General features: G+C 38.3%; 1 protein-coding gene and 1 pseudogene across 6 annotated transcripts; one reads left to right on the forward strand and one right to left on the reverse strand.

Annotated features, from left to right (window-relative positions):
* Positions 1-1,418: 1,418 nt before the first annotated feature.
* LOC103704663 (ethylene-responsive transcription factor 1A pseudogene) lies at positions 1,419-2,864 on the forward strand (annotated as a pseudogene). Its single transcript, XR_015988215.2, has one exon. The product of XR_015988215.2 is annotated as an ethylene-responsive transcription factor 1A pseudogene (transcript).
* A 2,816-nt stretch (positions 2,865-5,680) lies between these two features.
* LOC103704665 (COP9 signalosome complex subunit 7-like) lies at positions 5,681-17,752 on the reverse strand. 5 transcript variants are annotated; one of them, XR_015988216.2, is made up of 10 exons: positions 17,603-17,752; positions 17,323-17,510; positions 17,075-17,150; positions 14,935-15,023; positions 12,489-12,578; positions 11,430-11,474; positions 11,254-11,324; positions 7,070-7,202; positions 6,727-6,873; positions 5,681-5,971 (listed from the first exon to the last, which is right to left on the reverse strand). XR_015988216.2 is itself a non-coding variant. In XM_008788051.5 (10 exons), the coding sequence occupies exons 2-10, from the start codon at positions 17,479-17,481 to the stop codon at positions 5,950-5,952; spliced, it is 774 nt and encodes a 257-aa protein (XP_008786273.1). In that variant the 5' UTR covers positions 17,482-17,510; positions 17,603-17,752; the 3' UTR covers positions 5,681-5,949. The 5 variants fall into 5 exon arrangements, 4 of the variants coding, with proteins under 4 accessions (XP_008786273.1, XP_008786274.1, XP_008786275.1 ...); XM_008788051.5 differs by having other exon boundaries at positions 6,727-6,815; XM_008788052.5 differs by having other exon boundaries at positions 6,727-6,835.
* Between the last annotated feature and the right edge of the window lie 895 nt (positions 17,753-18,647).

Below are 18,647 nucleotides of genomic sequence, written 5' to 3' on the forward strand. Positions count from 1 at the left end.
TTATTATATTGCTTGATTTATCTAGCTAAAGTATCCATTACTTATTGGGCTGTTTGGCACATTATATAATTTCTTACTATTTTTATAGATTCGAAAAATTAGCTCGACTCAAGAATTTATCATAGGAGCTCAATTAGAGACAAGATTTTGACATCTTTATCTAGACTAGATTTTGTTTTAGAGTTGATGCAATATTTTGAAATATTATTGATTTTGTAAAACTTATAATTTTGTCATTTAATTAAAATTTAAATATTATTATTTAAATTATTTATGCTGTGAATTCGTATAAGTATGCGGCGGTTGGCCGGGAGCGTGACAGTATCACCTACTAAAAGATAAGACTTGATAACTACTAAATAATAAAAATAACTATGACCCATTAAAAATAAAAATATGATTAGGATAAAAATAACTATCACTCACTAAAAAATAAGATTTGATCAGTACAAAGAAAAATAAAAATAATTATCACCCATCAAAAATAAAACTTGATTCCTACTAAAGAATAAAGATGACCATCACCCAATAAAAGATAAAAATAAAACTTAATTACTTATAAAGAATAAGCAATGATTCTCAACCGTACTACCATATCCAAAATCTAGAACCCTTGGTCATCTCGTTTGTCAAGTTGTCGGTCGCTTGAACCACAGCTATCATAACCGCCCACATGAACTCTCATGGAAAATGCCTAAGGCAAGTGAAAAAAAAAAAAAAAAAAAACATCAACAGAGGAAGTTAGAACAACCTTGGTAGGTAGCTACCTAATACCATCCCTCAATTTCTTTATGAGTTTGAGATGCAACCATGATATCTTTCTCACTCTTCACATCGAGAGAAAACGCCCTAGGTCTTACCCTGGCTTCTAAAAATTTAGAAGTCCAGCATATGGCGTTACATTTGATCAACAACATTTAACTAAACACATAATTAAAACATCTAATTGCTGTAGATGATGCAACTAAACAGCCCTATGATGTCTATAATTGTCAGTAAAAAAAAAAAAAAAAAGAAAGAAAGAAGCAAAGCTACGGAAGGATTTATGATGTTACAGTCGCCTTCTCCCAGCATTATCCTCTCAGCTTCCGCTGACGATGAAATCGGCGAGTAAATAAATCAACGGCCAATCTTTGCCCGGCGAAGTAAATACCGACAACGACGAGGCTGACATGGCGCGCCGCTGACGACCACACTTGTGACGTCACCCTTCCGCGAGCTCCCATCTCCACCACACCCCTCCTTAGTAACAAATTAATGATAACAATAAGAAAAATAAAAAAATCCACACGTGCTTAGGCTGAGGAAATTTCGAGGAAACACGAGCGGCGCTTACCTCACGCCGTGCCCCCGGATTTCACTTAAAACTTAAGCCTTCTCCGGTTCTCCCCGCCTATATATAATCCCGCCACTCCCCTCCCTCTCCTCCCCAGGATTCTACCGGCCATCCAAGATACGGCCCGCTAAAAACCTCACATTCGTTTCTTATCCTCACCGGCGGTGACCAGAAATGTTCTGCCCGGAGCCGAGTCCCGGGGCTGAGCTTGCCCTGCTCGAGTCCATCCGCCACCACCTCCTCGACGAGCCGGCGCCCCCGGCCGGGGTCCCGTCCACCGCGGTGACCGCACCCCCTGTCTACTGCCGGAGTTCCAGCTTCGGCAGCCTCGTCGCCGACCAGTGGGGTGACCTCCCCTTCCGCCTCGACGACCCCGACGACATGGTCGTCTACGGCGCCCTCCGCGACGCCTACTCCCACGGTTGGAATCCCTCCGCCGAAGCCGGTAACGTCATCGGCCCCCCCGCCGAAGCCGGTAACGTCATCGGCCCCCCCGCCGTCGTCGTCAAATCGGAGCCCGTGACCGAGCTGCCGCCGGCGACGCCTGCGATCCAGGCGCATCCGGCGGCGCCGGCGCAGGCGAAGGGGAAGCACTACAGAGGGGTGAGGCAGCGGCCTTGGGGGAAATTCGCGGCGGAGATCAGGGATCCGGCGAAGAACGGGGCGAGGGTATGGCTGGGGACGTTCGAGACGGCGGAGGAGGCCGCCATCGCCTACGACAAGGCGGCCTACCGGATGCGCGGCTCCCGCGCGCTGCTCAACTTCCCGCTCCGGATCGGGTCATCGGAGGCTGCAGCGGCGCCGGCGCCGGCGGTGGCGTCACCCTCGAAGAAGCGGGCCTCGCCGGAGCCCTCTTTCAGCTCTTCCGCCTCTTTCTCTCCCCGCTCCCCCTCGTCGTCGTCGTCGTCGTCGTCGTCGGAGAAGGCGTCGCCAAAGAGGAGGAAGAGAGGGGAGCCCGCGGCGGCGGTGATGGCGATGGCGATGCCTCCGGTGGCGGCGGCGGCCTCCATGCCTCCTCCTTCCTCTTCTCCGGTTCTGGTTTCGGTTCCGGTCCAGGCGCAGACCGGGCTGGGTTTCGGGAGCCGGCAGGAGGGTTTCGCGGCTGGGCCGGTCGTGCAACTGGCACGTGTAGGTCAGCTCTTGGTTAGTTAATCAGTGGCAGCGTTAAAAATCCGGAGTACGGTTGAAGCAGCGAAGAAGGGCCGGGTAATTAGCGGCCAGAACAAGAGCTTTTCGAGTAAATCGTGGAAAGTTGAGGGGGCAAAAAGGATAAGATGGAAAGGAGGTGGAAAGCAGGACGAAAGAAAGAGACCACTGGAAGGTCTGTTCTGCTTCTACTTTGGAGGGGCAAAACAGAAGATATCTGTTTCTACGATTTGGTGTAGTGGATTTGGGGTTCTTGTGTGATTTGTTTAAATTAAACCTTCCAACTCTATTGCATAAACTATGAAGAGTTCTAGATGATCTTCTTTATTCTTTAGAGAAGGTTCCATTTCTACAAGGGATTTTTAAAGAAAAGTTTCTTGAATGATCCAGGTCTAAATGGATTTGGGCTACAAGCATAGACCTAATGAGATCAGTATTTAAAACTCTGAGGATTCTATCTATTTAATTTGCAAAGTCAATATGGTGACAGCCATGTGAATTGCCATCAAAACATGGGCAACGTAATCTGAGAGCATACAACTGGATTGGAATGGAATTATCAAGTATCTAGAAGTTGGACTTCAAAATCTGTGTAAAACAAGAGTGTAGACAAATAAATAAATCGATAGCCCATCTATGTGGGGTTGGCTTCATGGACCTTCATGAATGTTGATCCTAAAAACTCCGTGTCGGTGATAAATATAGGTAAATGTTCATACTGGCCAAACTGTAAATATCTAGAATCAGGGGAACGATGAAAGCAGATGCAGACTTTGGATTTCAGGGGAAAGCAACAGCATTAAGAAAACATTGGCATAAAGTAATGCTGACCTTCCTTTTTCTATCCGGTAGTGCTAACTCTTAAATTGCTGACTCATCAAACATATAGACAGCTGGTAGCCATGTTCTTTTTTTATTTTTGCTCGCAGGGAATGCTAAGCAGCTCATCATTGAGCGCGGTTTTACAATAGGCTGTTCATGGGTATGATTTACGTTGTCTATACGTGAACTAGAAGCGATGATGACTAGTAAGAAAATTTGACTTGGATTTTTTTTCCTAAAAAAAAAAAAAACTAATGTAATAATGAATCTGAGAGATACTCTGAGTTTTTCTGACCGCCAACTTACAATTTCCAATAAATTATATGGATAATATTTTTATTTCTCTTAAACCACGAGCTAACTAGTTGATGTTGATATCTAATTATTCAAGAATTAAGCGAACCTCGTGTACAATCGTCACACCTCTTGCTAGCAACTAGAAATTTTGGGTTTGAATTAGAGATGATGGATCCCTGAAAATCTGGACTTGAATAATTATACTGCTGGTGGCTTTCGTTCTCTCTGAAAACAAAGAAAAAACGAGGGGGCACGAAGACAACAAAACGAAAAGAAAGTTTTGCAGCTAGCATTTCTGAGCCATTTTCCTCACTTGAGGGTGCGCGGGGATGAAGACAACAAAACGAAAAGAAAGTTTTGTAGCTAGCATTTCTGAGCCATATTCCCCACTTGATGTTCATTGCCCTCCTATGAAGGGCAGTGTATACTACCACAACTTTCATAGTTGCTTGATGATATATTTGAAGAAAACAAGTATTCGTAGTTCCACTCCTTTCACGTAGCAGGTTGTGGGACAACATCGAATGCTGGAAAACAAACCTATTATGGCTAGAATTTTTTTTTTTTTGCAAAATTGGTCCCAGGTCAAGAAGCTAGTAGAGAGACTTGACATCGATGGAAGCTAGAGGATTCCAGCAATGGGACACACGAAATTTGTTTTTTTTTAAATCTTTTTTCTTACTTAAAAAAAAAAATCAAGCATCAACATTTTGCCCATTGATTTGTTTCACCCCGACGAAAATTCTTTATTCACACTGAATTGGAGAAACGCTGCAACTCTACCTTTTGTGGTCGACTAAGCCAGCTCACTGGCTTCAAGGGACCAGTATGTGGTTCCCACGTCCGGTCGAACTCTCTGATCAAAACAGCTAAAGGAGGCATTTAGCATGAGTTTATCTTGGACCATATCAAGACCCAAGTGGAAACCAACAGCGGGATTAATCCGCTGCTGCCTCACCATCTGAATAACTTTTCTCAATTAATAACTCTAAGAGGATGACATGTGGCCCCTTCACTGCGCAGCAAATGCAAATTAAATATCCTTGAAGCACATGATCTTATTCATGGTTAGCTACTTCATCACATCGTCACCCTCACCAAATAAAATATCACGGAGCACCTTTCATTTGCAGATCTCATGGCTGGTTCTGTCAATATAGAATGAAATATTATTACGTCGGTCACACTCCAATAGCTAATCCATCCAACCACAGAAGATATGCTTTGCAAGCCACACCATTAGTTTAGCAACAAACACCCATCCGCATGTCCATAAATCTAAATCAGGCTCGGGACCGACCTACCAATCTACCCAATCCCTCAAGACCAAAGATCCATGGGAATGCAATTCATTCATCAAGATCTCCCAAGCAGCTGCCACAGGCCACACAAATAACATAATTACGATAAGTCGCCCATGAACGGATAGTGATGTCACAACCCCAGCAGGCAGTACTGAAGAAGATGGCTTCAGGAAAACGAGCGAGGCAGAGGATCGGTAGGCAGAAATCAACGTGAGGGTTGGAATGGAATCTGACTCTAGATTTATCATCAGATCTTTAGATATCCTTTTTGACTTTCCGAACTAGCATTCAAAATCCAAGACGTCAAATATATTGATTGGCTTTGGTCAAATATAAGTCCAAGACGTCAAAGTCTTTCTCATCTCATTCGTGTGGGTGGGTGCATCAGATTCCTAAGCCCTACCACTTTCCAACACCACGAGACACTTGGGAAGCTGATCCAACACCGCCCCCTGCGTGGAAGCTTCAGTCTGCCATGAAGACGAGGCGCTGCTTCTAAACACGATAGGAGGCCCCATGCAGTATAATATTCTATTCAGCATTCTCCGGCAGGGGCCCCTGGTCAAAGTCCCAGGTTCAAAATCGGATGGTTGCCAGGGCCAGGTGGGGCCAATACAGACAGACTGCATATGGTCATTGGCACGAGCCCCTAGCAAAGACCCCGCAGTCAAAAACAGACGAGCTCGATACCCTTCCCTTGTTGACGGTTGACTGGAGAAGTGCTCGGACAAACTTTGTATACCTCTCTAATATGATTCCCAATAAGATGCATGAGTGAGATGTCCCCCGATAGAGAAATAATCAAATATCTATTTTGTATCTATTGTACAAACAATCTCCTCCTTTAAATAATGCACGAAAGGAATGCAAATGGTTGAAAACCAATATTCGAGAGAGAGAGAGAGAGAGAGAGAGAGAGAGAGAGCAGGCTGCTGATTGATTGTAGAACATCTTTGAACCCGAAAAAGACTGTTCGCGGGAAAAAAGTTAATCCTGGGACCCACTTGAAACAGGCCAACCGCAAATTTCTCCCTCCCTCTATGCCTATGGCATTGGCGCCCGCCTCCTGCAATGGAAATAAGGGGGGTGGGGGGAATCAATGCAATAAGACGCCACTAGATGCTAGATGGCAGAATAATGTTTAGCAGGTTAACAAGCACATATGATGGTGGTGATATAAAATTCTGGATGGCTAAGATATGTTGAGCAGAAAGAAGAAATATCAGACCCCATATTCTTCCTAACTTAGGTGAGCGCAGGTGCTTGCTGATTTGATCGAGAGGAGCAAAAAAATACCAGCATGTGTAAATATATGAAAAAATCATGAACAATTAAAACAAAGTAAAACATTGACAGTGGGAAGGAATATACTCATGTTCCACATGTAAGCATGTGGGACTGATTTCTGATCCAATGCCCGGACAGCGAGATAGAACAGATAATGAATAAAGAAGGTTCACTGATTATGGGCTGAGATCATGCATACAGAGATGCAGCCGCACCAGTAATGCAACTGATGGTGCATGGAAAGCAAACTCAAATTGAAAGAGGGAGTTCAATCGTCTCATGTTCAAAGGATGCTAGTGTCCTATCAGACTTTGTTGCTAGCATTCATGTGATATGACAAGATACAACAATTCTGGAGTAGAGATCAGTATTGATGATCACAGATGCACGAATGGTCCAGCCATAGATTGGAATAATTACAGGTGGCTGAGTTTGCTGATGTACATGTTGCTTATGAACACAGGCATTTGCATAAAACATGTCAGAAGTCAAAATGATGCACAGGCTGCAATACATTTATTAGATTCACATTACCTTTTGGGGCGGACACGATCCTCTTCATAGTCCATCATTCCTCCATGTTCAAAGAACATCTCCTCGTTGCTTCGTAAGTCCATGTCTGCCTGCTTAAAGTGTTTAGCTTCTGCCACCAAGTAAGACACATCGACCAATATTGCCCATCTTTGATAAGCAGTTTAGTTACTACATGCTTTTATGTGCAGTCATATGATTTTATAGATGACATAAAAAAAAGTGAAATAATGATAGAAGAGCATACACAGTTCTATGTGGAGTCGGACTTTATACACTTGGGTAAGCAGTATGTATTATATCTGTTAACAGCTTAATATACTTGTATTCAAATCATCAAACTCACCTTCAGTGATTTTTTCACTTCTTCCACCCTGTCTTCAATTTCCTTGCGGTGTTTCTTGGTTGCCTCACTCATTGTGTCAGCCCACTTGATTTTATCTTGAATCAAATGAAGTAAACTATCTGAAGTGTCCAACCTGAAGGGTATGCATCCACAGACGGAAGCAAAAAATCATAATAAATACCAGATCATGAAATAGCAACAAAAAAAATGCAAGGCAAGTTCTGCTTCTGTACAGAAATGAAACCAAGAGAAATACTGAGTTACAAAATGTGCACGCGTGCGTGCGTCCATGTGTGCGTGTGTGTGTGTGTGAGAGAGAGAGAGAGAGAGAGGTGGGGGTGCGGAGGTGACCTGCATTTGTTCTTTCCTGTGGAATCAGAACCACCGCATGCAAATGAGAGAAGACTATAAGGATAGAGCAGTAGCATGTTGTGAAAATACTCCACAAAATAAAATAAGATAGACATTTCATTTGCTTCTACATTGGTAGGGCTTGAAAGCAAACGCCTAGTAAGCTGATTAGCTGAATGTCATTTCGTTTGAGAAAGGAGGTGTTATAGCTGTTCAGACTGAACCAGCTGCAAGTGGATGTACCAGGTTAATTAGCTTAGTGGATAATTTTAAGTCATGCAGCATAAGAATTAGAATTTCAACAGATGGAGAGTTGAACACAATAAAGGACATCTATTTTGTCTTTCTAAGAAGAAATGCTAAGGACATCAATTTTCAACAGATAGTGATTTGAAGAAGTTATACGCAAGGCCTCAACGAACACAATCAAGCTAAGGGATCCTCACCAATACCAGAACTGGGGGTTACATTAAGCACTTTCTGAGTGAGTAATCAATTTTTATATTCTGGGAAGGAAAAAAGAAAATAAATTATATAGGGTTCACAATAGCTGACCTTGATAAGAAATCATGGAACAAGTGTCTTCATCATAAATAAACCAAAAATAAAGAATGCATCCTTAACCCATGGGAGAATGCAAAAGTTTGACCGAACAAACACTTGAATTATATAAATATTTTAAAATGGACTTGGAACTCACTTGTAAGCATCAAATATCTAAATTGTAGTTATATCTGAAGATGAACTTTTGATGAAAATACCTAGCCTACTAAAGTCTCCGAAGATAAAATGACAGTCCCATCCATATTCCATAGCTAATGAAATTCTAATAACACTTGAACTGAAGTCAACCTGTCCGAAAAACATTGAGTATACTGTTAAAATAAACTCATGGACATCATGTTACAACACTCGAAAGCTAGGCTGCAATTGACTCTAATTATTTTCTGTAAAAATCTACTAAAATTCTCCATTATAAGCTTTAGAAAACCGTAATAATTATCTGTTAACTATAGAATCCTAGCTCAAATTCAGCTACAGATTCAAGATAAGCCAAACTTCTAACCAACGTTTCCAGTTTCAGCACTTGATCCAGTACCTGTGGCTTATCAGTACAAGTCAGGTTGGTATGGTACACCCCATACCAACACATGGTTAATGCTCCAGCAGCAGCTGTAACATGCATCAATATAGAACCATATTGAGCCCTTGTACTGCAACCTTATCATGTCGATATGATAAGCATGGTATGAGGTGGCATGAGCCGGTATAGAAAATCTTGTTTCTAGCCCTATATCATTTTCCTCTTCTATATTTTGGATTTGTTGATGTGCCCCATTATCACTTTCAACACTGCATCAAGTGCATAATGTCATTCCATATTATGAGAGAAGAATTTTTCATCAATTAAAGAGCAGCATCCAATGGTAGGTGGCTCTGATCCTGTCATCATCTAACTTATCAATGATTCTTGCCCATACATTGAGCCAATATGTATTGGTTTAAACTGCATGAATGCAATACAGGGAGGTTTGCACATTGCATCACGCATGTCAATCTGTGCCGATCAGCATGGACCATGCATTTTGTAATGAGATATGATAAGTGATTGGGCATGTAACTGCTAAGGTACATTATGATACCATGCCATGCCAGATTGAAATCACCGTTGTTGTGGCATGTGATACTTCAAAACACTTCATTTGCCTTTAAAGAATTGAGTTGTAACGATGTCAAGATTGTTTTTTCTCTTTCCTTTAATGTGGTGTTTACATCTTCCAACCGTGCTGTATTTTCCTCGTTATGTATGTAAAACTCACGAAGGTTAACACAAGACATCGTAAACTTCGTTAATGGTTTTCTACCCACATATCTTCTTTTCCACAACCTTGAAATATTCAAAATTACTAAAGGGTTTACAAAGAATTTATGCTTGGACATCAACCCAATCTCAATTTTCTAATGAAGACTGACTAAAGCAGCTTGAAAAAGATTATGCTTAATCTCAGAGCAGCAACCAATAGCCTTTTCATTCACTAAAGGAACAAGGCAACATTAAAACACCATGACTTTGGGGAATCAACCTCGTCGACACTGCTATTTTCTCATGTAAGCATTTTTTTTCTAGACAACTTTCATTGATCCATCTTGATCCAAATCAGGCAATTGAATACTCATGATAGGACACATGGATTTGAGTGCCAACTATTCTATTATGCCAAACTGATGATGGAATCTGAGAATTTTCTTCCTATATTCAAGGTCTGAAGCCATATTAAAGGCAATGACCAATTATGAAGCTTTAGAGATCAATCCTAGGGACCATACCAAAAAAAAAAAAAAAAAAATCCAAGGGAAGAACAGTGCAGATGGCCTCCAATGACTATCCAATTTGAAACCCACTAGAGATGACTCGATGACTCGCAAGATCTTCACAAAAGTTTTTGTTTTAATCAAGACTGGATCCTCTGTGCCTGCATGCAGTGTGCCCTGTATGTGATTGGTGCGTGCACCTGATGCAGATGCAGCATGTGGGACCCAGAGTATGCACCAATCATTACAACATAGGAATTGTATAATTTAATTCTTCCATTAAATTTGATCCTGTTACCCTAGCTTCCTATCATCAAGTCAAACTGCCTTCATTTAATTTTACAACTTTACATTTCTGTAAAATCTAAAATGAACTTGTTCAAATATATTTCCTTCACCAGGTTCGAAATTGAATGTGGAAATATAAAACCTTTTTCTAGATTTGTGGATAAGTTTATACAAAGAAAGAAAGATGCATTAGCTGATTATATCAGAGTTTTATATCATATGAAATCTTCAAATGAGGGATACATGTTAAAAAAATAAAAAAAATAAAGTCTCGATATTACTTATCTTGAAATGAATAAATCAGGTTAAAAAATGTGGGATTTCCGGACACCTTTAATATGTATACAAGCAAGATTATGCTGTATTTCATAAAATCCAAAAAATAAAGAATATATGCTTCTCAAATAATCAATGACATGACTAAATACATTTGGTGTATAAGATTCCCAGCAAAAATAAATATTTGGTGAAAGTAATGCATGTTATTTGTTGGATGAACATGCAATATGTTCGTTATATTTGATTTCAATACATGGTCCCAACTAATTCTCCTGAGTCCCATACATTGAGATCTGATGCTATTATTTTACAATTATTCTGAATTTTTCTATTACTAAACCCTTTTGATTGAGTCACCCCTTTAGCACTTTCTTCATCATTCTGCAGGAATATCAGATCAATCATCTCAAATAATCCTACCACTGTTGCTATTTCCTTTGTAATAAAAGTAGGATTTGTTGCTAACAGAATAGCGATCAATGCAAAAGTTGGAAGCAATACAATTGGCACATTATCAACAGGCAGCCAGACAGACACCCAAGTTTTCTACAATAACGTCATGCAACAAGGAATATAGAACTCTTGTAGGCAGTTTGATCTCTTGTTTACTACAAACAAATTATTGAATTCAAGTCTAATATGTGGGAATTATAGGTTAAATTCATTACTTACAAAAATATATGGTTTTCCAGTTAAGACCATTTTAAATAAAAGCACATGCAATGAATTCCCTGATTTAGTGCCACATTATAAACATTTTCTTCCATCTCGTTGCCAAACCATGTCAACAAAAGTTCCCCACTTAGCATGTAACAAAGAACTGATACTTAAAGACCCATCTTGATTAGCTGACAAGACAGCCATGGGAAAGATATTACTAACGAAACAGGATAACAAACAGAGGCCACAGGAAACATGATGTATAGTACAATGTCCAAAAACAGGAAAGTTACCAGTGTGCTAATGTTTGTATCATGCTGTTCAGTTGTTCAGGTCTAAGATCCCTCCCAGCAGCAAACTGGACCTGCACCACAAGTCAAAACAAAGGATGTATACTAACAAGAGATTTGTTCATTAAGGAAAGAAAAGAAGAGATCAATGAACAAGTCCTCAGCAAAGTCATTCATACCTCAAAGCACCTGCTCAACTGATCCAGTTTTCCTCTAACAATACCCTGCGAGAACCACAAAAACATAACCAAAAGCCACTTACTTCAGTCATGTATTTCTGCAAAATAACATGTATACAATAAGAGTGCAAAAAACAAAAAATACAAATTATTTTGTGAACCAGAAGAAAATCCATACAGGGAAATCATAATTCTGAACCATGCAATTATAACTGGTGCCCACTGAGTCAGATGCCAGCACATGACTTTACATTGAAGAGTACTATTCCACCAAGACCAAAATTTTCCCAATGATAAGGTATTTGCATATGCAATTAACATTTTCTTTTAGAAGAAAATATGAATCTCTGTTAGACTATAAAGAGGTGCAGCTCATATTTATCCATAACCATAACTATCAAGCCTAGTCCCAAAATTCACCTGGAATTCAAAACTAGAGCTACCTACAATGTTATTGCAAGCCTTTCCACATCCTACATCACAACTTCCATCCCTGTAACCTCAAGTTTTCCCCTCTTGTTCCTACATCTCCAACAGAAGATAAAGTACAACACCCCCTGCGCCCCGCAGCAAGAGCTCGTCAAATCTTTTTTGTGCATATCTACCTTCTCCATTGATTCTCCACCAATTTGTCCTTTGTTGATGCAACTCCTACAACTCCCCTAATATACTCATTTCTCATTTTAGCCTTTCTACTTTTACCAGGCATCCATCTCAGCATTTTTATTCATGCTACATTTAGCTTTCTTTCTGGGAACCTCTTTTTGTCTAATATTTTGAGCTATACAACATTGCAAGCTGTACTGTTGCTTTTATAAGGTTTTCCTTACCAAGGAATGCATCAATCTCATAATACCTCAATGTAACCTCTTCACTTCATCCAACCATTTCTAACTCTATCATATGACTTCATTTATCTCTCCATTACTTTAGATCCTATATTACAAAACCGATCACTCTGTGCCTGCTTCTTACAGGAAACATGTCTGTGGTATGGAGAGGAGAAATTGAGGGCTCACAAATAGAAAAGAAGAAAAACCAACTTGACAGAACACTTACCGCATGCATGCACTCATTGATGAGAAAGTCTTCAAGTTCCCTTACATTGGAAACATCTAGTTCTTGCATAAGCTGATCATAAGGCAATACCTGACAATCACCATCGTTAACGGCTATAAGCAAAAGCAATGCAGTTCATGTTAAGAGTTCCCATAGGAATCGGTTCAGCAATTAGCCCAAAGACTAACACTGAGAAGGTGTTTGGTACATCATAAATTCAAGATGTATCGCATTTGTGGTCGCCAAATCTATGAAGTTTCAAAATTTGATATCTCAAGTAATACAATGTGGGTAGAAGTCAAACTAATAAGAAGCATGAATAATAGAAACAAATATAGCTTATATGAAATTAAAGTTTAGAACACATGCCAGCCCCAAAAACAACTCTCTTATCTTTTGTTACTAAATAATTGTCCATTACAGTGAAATTTATGCAAACCAAACTACAAAAAAACTCAAACTATTTTCTTAAGCTACAACCTTGCAATGAAATTTTAGCTCCTAGCGCTACAACCTTAACTCATGCATTGGCATGACTAGTGGAAATTGATATAAGTAATATGAAATCAAACTTTAAAAATTCACGCTAACCATAGAAAGAGCTCTTATCTTTTGTCATTAAATAACTTTTAATTACAGTGAAATTTATAAATGCATGCCAAGCTACAAATAGAGCTTAAATTGTTTATATAATGCTACAAACCTTGCAATGAAATTTTGCTCCTATTTTGCATGCTACACTTTCATACATTTTGAAATCACCATAGATCTTTTGGGTTCCATAGTTTGTCTTCATATCACTAGTAAAAATTAGAAAGACATTCACTATGTCCTTGACCACCATGCTAATTATGCAGACAAACTCAGCTGTGCTATGCAGAGGTGATTAAGGATGACATGGTAAGAGCACAAACTCTTACAGGTCTGCTATCAAGACGGGTATACATGACATCTACATTAAAAACCTAAATATAAGCTTGACTATCTGCAAGCAGCAGCATCAACTGTCTTCATAACAAGTAGTCTTTTCATAAAGCAGTCATTACTTCTCTCTTGGATCTTTTCACTTTCAGTGCTTATACTTACCTTAATGAAGATCTTACAAGATGTTAGAGAAAAGGCAGATAAGCGCTAGCATATAGAAACAACTACATGGCTGCTCTATTATCAATGCAACAAGAAAGGCACCATATATATTCTAAGGTTGCCATATGGCGCAAGTCAACAAGCCAAATCTTTTGAATTAAAAAAATGCCACTTTGTTATTTATCTCAACACATTAATCTGCATGTAAACGTTTCTATTAGACATATATTGTTCATTGTTGCTGTTACAGAATAGAACATACAAGCATGACCACATGGTGTTTCTGTTTACTTGTCAAAGAAATCCTCAGTGCTAGTTTTCAATATTTGAATTTATAGTCAGCTATCTTGCTCGAAAAATAATCTAATAAACTACTGAAATCCTTAAAAGACTTTATTTCTTTTTTTTTGAGAAATAAAATAGGACAACACCACCAAGGATCAGATCCTGGGCCTCTCCCAAGTGGAGAGGGTGCAAACCAGCTGAGCTAAGGCTGGTTGGCCCACAGAAGTTCATATTATTATCCCAGTATCGCTCTTCTTGAATTTCAAGAAGTGTATAATATGATTATCATCAAAAATTCAGATCTTGAGATACACATCAAAAACCAAGAAGAGTGACAGCGGAAAGATGTGATACTGTTTTCTCAAGTAGCAAGTTATGATTCACCACCAAGTCCCTCCTATCCACCTTAAAATCCTTTAGTCTATAGGATTTATCCCTTCTAACCTAGGGTTCTGCTAAACATTTTTCTCCAAATAATCTTTCTTAAAGCAATGGAAGAAGTGATCATTCCTAGAAGAGAACTAACTAAAATATTGCACTGAACATGGAAAATCTAAGTCATTTGCCTTAGATGTGATTTTAATTTCTCAGAATAGATACCAGATGTGTTTTATACTCCAATTTTCAGAGTACATACAGCAAAATAAAACCAACGTTGTTTTCAACTCCTATAAAGCTTGCATACTAATATTGAAGTACACAGACTAACATTTCGCAAATCCAAAACATAGCAATGTTATCTAATTCCGACTGACTAGCATCAACAAATTGTTATAGGCTGTTTCCAGATCTGTATGTTGCTGATAAACAGAGATGTAATTTGGAATTCTTTAAAACATAATACTAATTGATCACGTGACAGTTAAACATAAGGGAAAAGACCCACCAACAACATAAACCTAATGAATGAGGTGCTAACAACAAATATGCCTATTACATAATTTTGCAACATTGGTGCTACATGCAGTTCCATATTTAGAGTCTGAAGGCTTCAAGTCATATAAGAATCTAAGAAGAAAGGCACTTCAAAACTGGCAAAATGCAATATACAAAATGACTAGACGCACATAAATACCTTGTTTGTCTCAGCCAGAGTCAGCACACTAAGTTGCTTCAGCTTTCGGACTTGATCAAAAGATAGTGCTGGAAGAGAGCCAGCATTACCTATAATTGGAGCAAGTTTCTAAGCAAAATTTCAAGAATATTCTACTAGATATTAGAAAGATTGGCATCCTCTTCTGCTGATAGTATTAAGTGTATGACCATCATCACTTACAACATTCATCATCACATTATCATCATCATACAATTTAACAACTTTTGTGTAGAAGAATTCTACTGCATACCATACATTAATATCAATGATCATCAACAAACAAGAGCTAGATAGCCTGTCAAAAACTTATAAACTGAAAAAAAAAAGAGAGATATAGCTCTAAATAAAACAGTAAAATATCCATAGGTGATATTATAAAGCTCTTAGATGGATGTTACCAAGATAGCACAACAACAAAGAAAGGACACTTCTCTTTTATTAACCAATAATGTGAAATATTAGAATGCAAAAAAAAGGAAGAAAATCTAAATCCTAACAGGGGGAACATTCCATTAAATGATTAACATGAATAAATCATCCAAACAAGGAAGCTGAAGTGGTCCAGCAAACTAGCAGATCAACTCAAGAAAGACTTGTGAACTCCTTTGAAAAGTTAACTGAAACACCTCAAGTCTGAAACTTCATAAACTTTCTACATTGAAGGCTAGGATTCTCCAATTATCATACTACCATTGCTTCTATTAAAAGATTAGCTAAACAAATTTGCTTTCTCAGAGCAGTAACTCATGGCTTTGCATCCAATAAGGAGGATGAACCATGTGCAAGGAAACAATTCTAAATCTAAGTGATTTCAGAACAAAATTCCAAGAAATAGCCCACGAGAAAACTACGTATAGGAAATAAACAAACCATTGCCTTTTTCTGATGACTTATATGATATCACCTGCTAGCTAGCATGTAAAATTTATTAAAATACATACTTATTGGCTTATAAATGCTATGACCCAACCAAATTTTGCACCCTTGTGGGATTTTTATGGTTTTCAATATTCATAATATTATGGCATTTATGTTTATGACCTAAAGAAAATCGATTTTAAAAGCCTAGAGAAAAGTCACTTTCATTATCTTAGCACCAAGATTAGCCATCCTATCCTTGTCTATCTTCTCCAAACAAGACACAGCTGTGTAGGTAAGCACATGCAGTCACAATAGGGGTGCAAGTGAACCGGATAATATCCGTCCAGATTCATTTTTGTATCCGAATCTATCCACATATGGATGAAAATTTGACCACTGACTAATATCTATATCCATATCCATCTAAGAAAAATGGATAGATATAGATACAGACAGACAACTACCCAATCTGTATCCAAATATTCAATTCTATTTATAATCTTATTTAATTTTATACAAAACTTATGAACTTTTAAATAAGATATATGGCCACATTAATATGTTATTAACTTAATTGACCATCTACTTAGTAATATTTTTGCTTTTGTGGTCATAAAGGTTGATTATTCGACTTATATTCGTATTTATATTCATACTTCCAATATCTAATCTGTATCCACGTCCTTTTAAAATAAATATAGATATGAATTTTTGCATCCAACTAATATCCATATCCATGTCCGTATTTGTCAAACAAAAAAAATATTGATATGGATATACTAGTTTTCGATCCATATCCAATCGAATTTCAATCCTAAGTCACGATCTCCTAGTCTCCACCCATAACCAATGAAATCCAATAGGAAAGAGTCGACAAGAAAGTAGATGGATGAAACCATCACTAAAATATATCTCATTGCAGTTTCCGCTGGCTAGTCATTCGACCACCAGTTATCAGCTATGCATGACAAACCTTATTTTCGATAAACATGGTGAAGGAATTAATTTCTTTCAATTTTTTTTTTAAAAAAAAAAATCATGAAACGCCATCAGGGTATAAATTTTCAAGAACTAGAATACAAGATATTCTGAAGCAAGCATATCCGTCTACAACAACATGGGTGTTGATAAATAACGAACAACTATTTTTTTGAAACAAATCAAACCCTAAAGAACAGTCCCGTGAACCCTAGACAAGCAATGCAACACTCACATCTGACAGATGGAAAACAAAAGAAACAAATAACTGAATTCTTACATTTGTAATCGCTCCACGTGCCGTATGCAAACAATCGAAGCACGTCCAGAGATGACGAATACAGGGTCCCCTCAAGCTGCATCCCGAACAAGATTAGCGATACAAACAAGTACCCAAACCGAGACACCCCTCTCTTCTTGAATATAAATAACCAACAGCAGAACCGCATCAAAAGAAAGCAAACGCGATCGTAAATCGGAAGAAATGAAACAAGAAACACAAACGATTAGGAGGAGAGGGTTTTGGACCTTGGCGAGGTTGGGGACGGAGAGGATCTCGGAGAAGGCGAAGAGGGAGGGATGGGAGGAGGCCTCGAGGACGAGGCCGGCGAGGGCGGGGCCGTCCAGGACGGCGGCCTGCTTCACGAAGAGATCGATGAGCTCCGCGTGCTTGCGCTCGATGTCCATCGCTCTCCCCTCGAGCGCTCTCCTCCTCCCTTTTTTTTTTTCCCGTATACTAGTTTAGATGGAAGGAGAAATGGCACCCATAAACTAATAAAGGGGCGGAGAGAGGGAATTGGGATCGGACCTGGTGGGGGCGGGCTATTTCTTTGCTCCTTTCCCCCCTTCTTCTGTTTCGCCTTCGGGATGTCTTTCTTCTTGCTGATGAAAGCGGCCGAGTACGCGGGCTTTAGCGTTCCACCGGGAGAGGCTCCAGGTGGGGATACTTATTGGGGTTTTTTTGCAGGAATATCAACTTAAATATCAAATTATGCATAAATATTCTCTCCAAATTAATATTTATATTTATATCCTTATAAAATATTTATTTTACTATTTTATTTTTTTATTTTTATTTTTTATATATACCGACGTCCTTTGACACCATTTAAAAATTAACGATTTTAAATTAAAATGACTAAAATATTTTTAAGAGGTAGATGTGCAAAAAGCAACCTTTATAAGATAAACACGATGGAGACAAAAAAAAAGAGATAATTTCAAAATTTTATTTTATGTTTAATTAAAATATATATGGTTTTTATGAAAGATGTTTGAAGAATTGTTATATTAGGGATATTTATTAAAAAATAATTTTTTTTAGATACAGAAATAAATATAAATTTTAAGAATGTGTTTACGTAAATTTAAATTTTTAAAAAATATTGATGCAAAATTTATTTACTAGCAAATAGATAGGTTGTGGTTGCAAATAATAATAATTAAACCACCGGCGTTTAAATGGAGTTGATCTTGATCATGGGCCGGATCTCAAATCTAAATTATATTCATTCTTAGTTGAACTTCTGACTAAATCTATTTAAAATTTGATATTTTTCCTCCAAAATTGGTCTATGATGAACTCTATATTTAAACAACTATTTCGATACATGCTGCATGTGAATCATGAAAAGAAACAAATCGTACAATATTTATTGTAATTAAAAATTAACATCAAAAGAATCCATCACCACCCTTCAATTACTAAAGTTTAATATTATATAATTTTGATGCACTAAATATATTATTATAATAATGTAATATAATAATATATAGTTCTTATATCAATTAAATTTACAATAATATTATTATTATAGTCATTATATAATTATTATTTGATCATGATATACTTA

The sequence above is a fragment of the Phoenix dactylifera genome, chromosome 6 (assembly GCF_051530095.1).
Source record: "Phoenix dactylifera cultivar Ajwa chromosome 6, Ajwa_hap1_PhDact_Kaust_v1.1, whole genome shotgun sequence".
Taxonomy (NCBI): Eukaryota; Viridiplantae; Streptophyta; class Magnoliopsida; order Arecales; family Arecaceae; genus Phoenix; species Phoenix dactylifera.

Coding starts and splice junctions, on each gene's coding strand:
- LOC103704665 (XM_008788051.5), bottom strand. CDS start 17,481: ATGGACATCGAGCGCAAGCACGCGGAGCTCATCGATCTCTTCGTGAAG. Junction 15,024..17,074: donor CACGTGGAGCGATTACAAAT/GTAAGAATTCAG, acceptor CTCCAATTATAG/GTAATGCTGGCTCTCTTCCA. Junction 7,203..11,253: donor ATACAAACATTAGCACACTG/GTAACTTTCCTG, acceptor CATACCCTTCAG/GTTGGACACTTCAGATAGTT.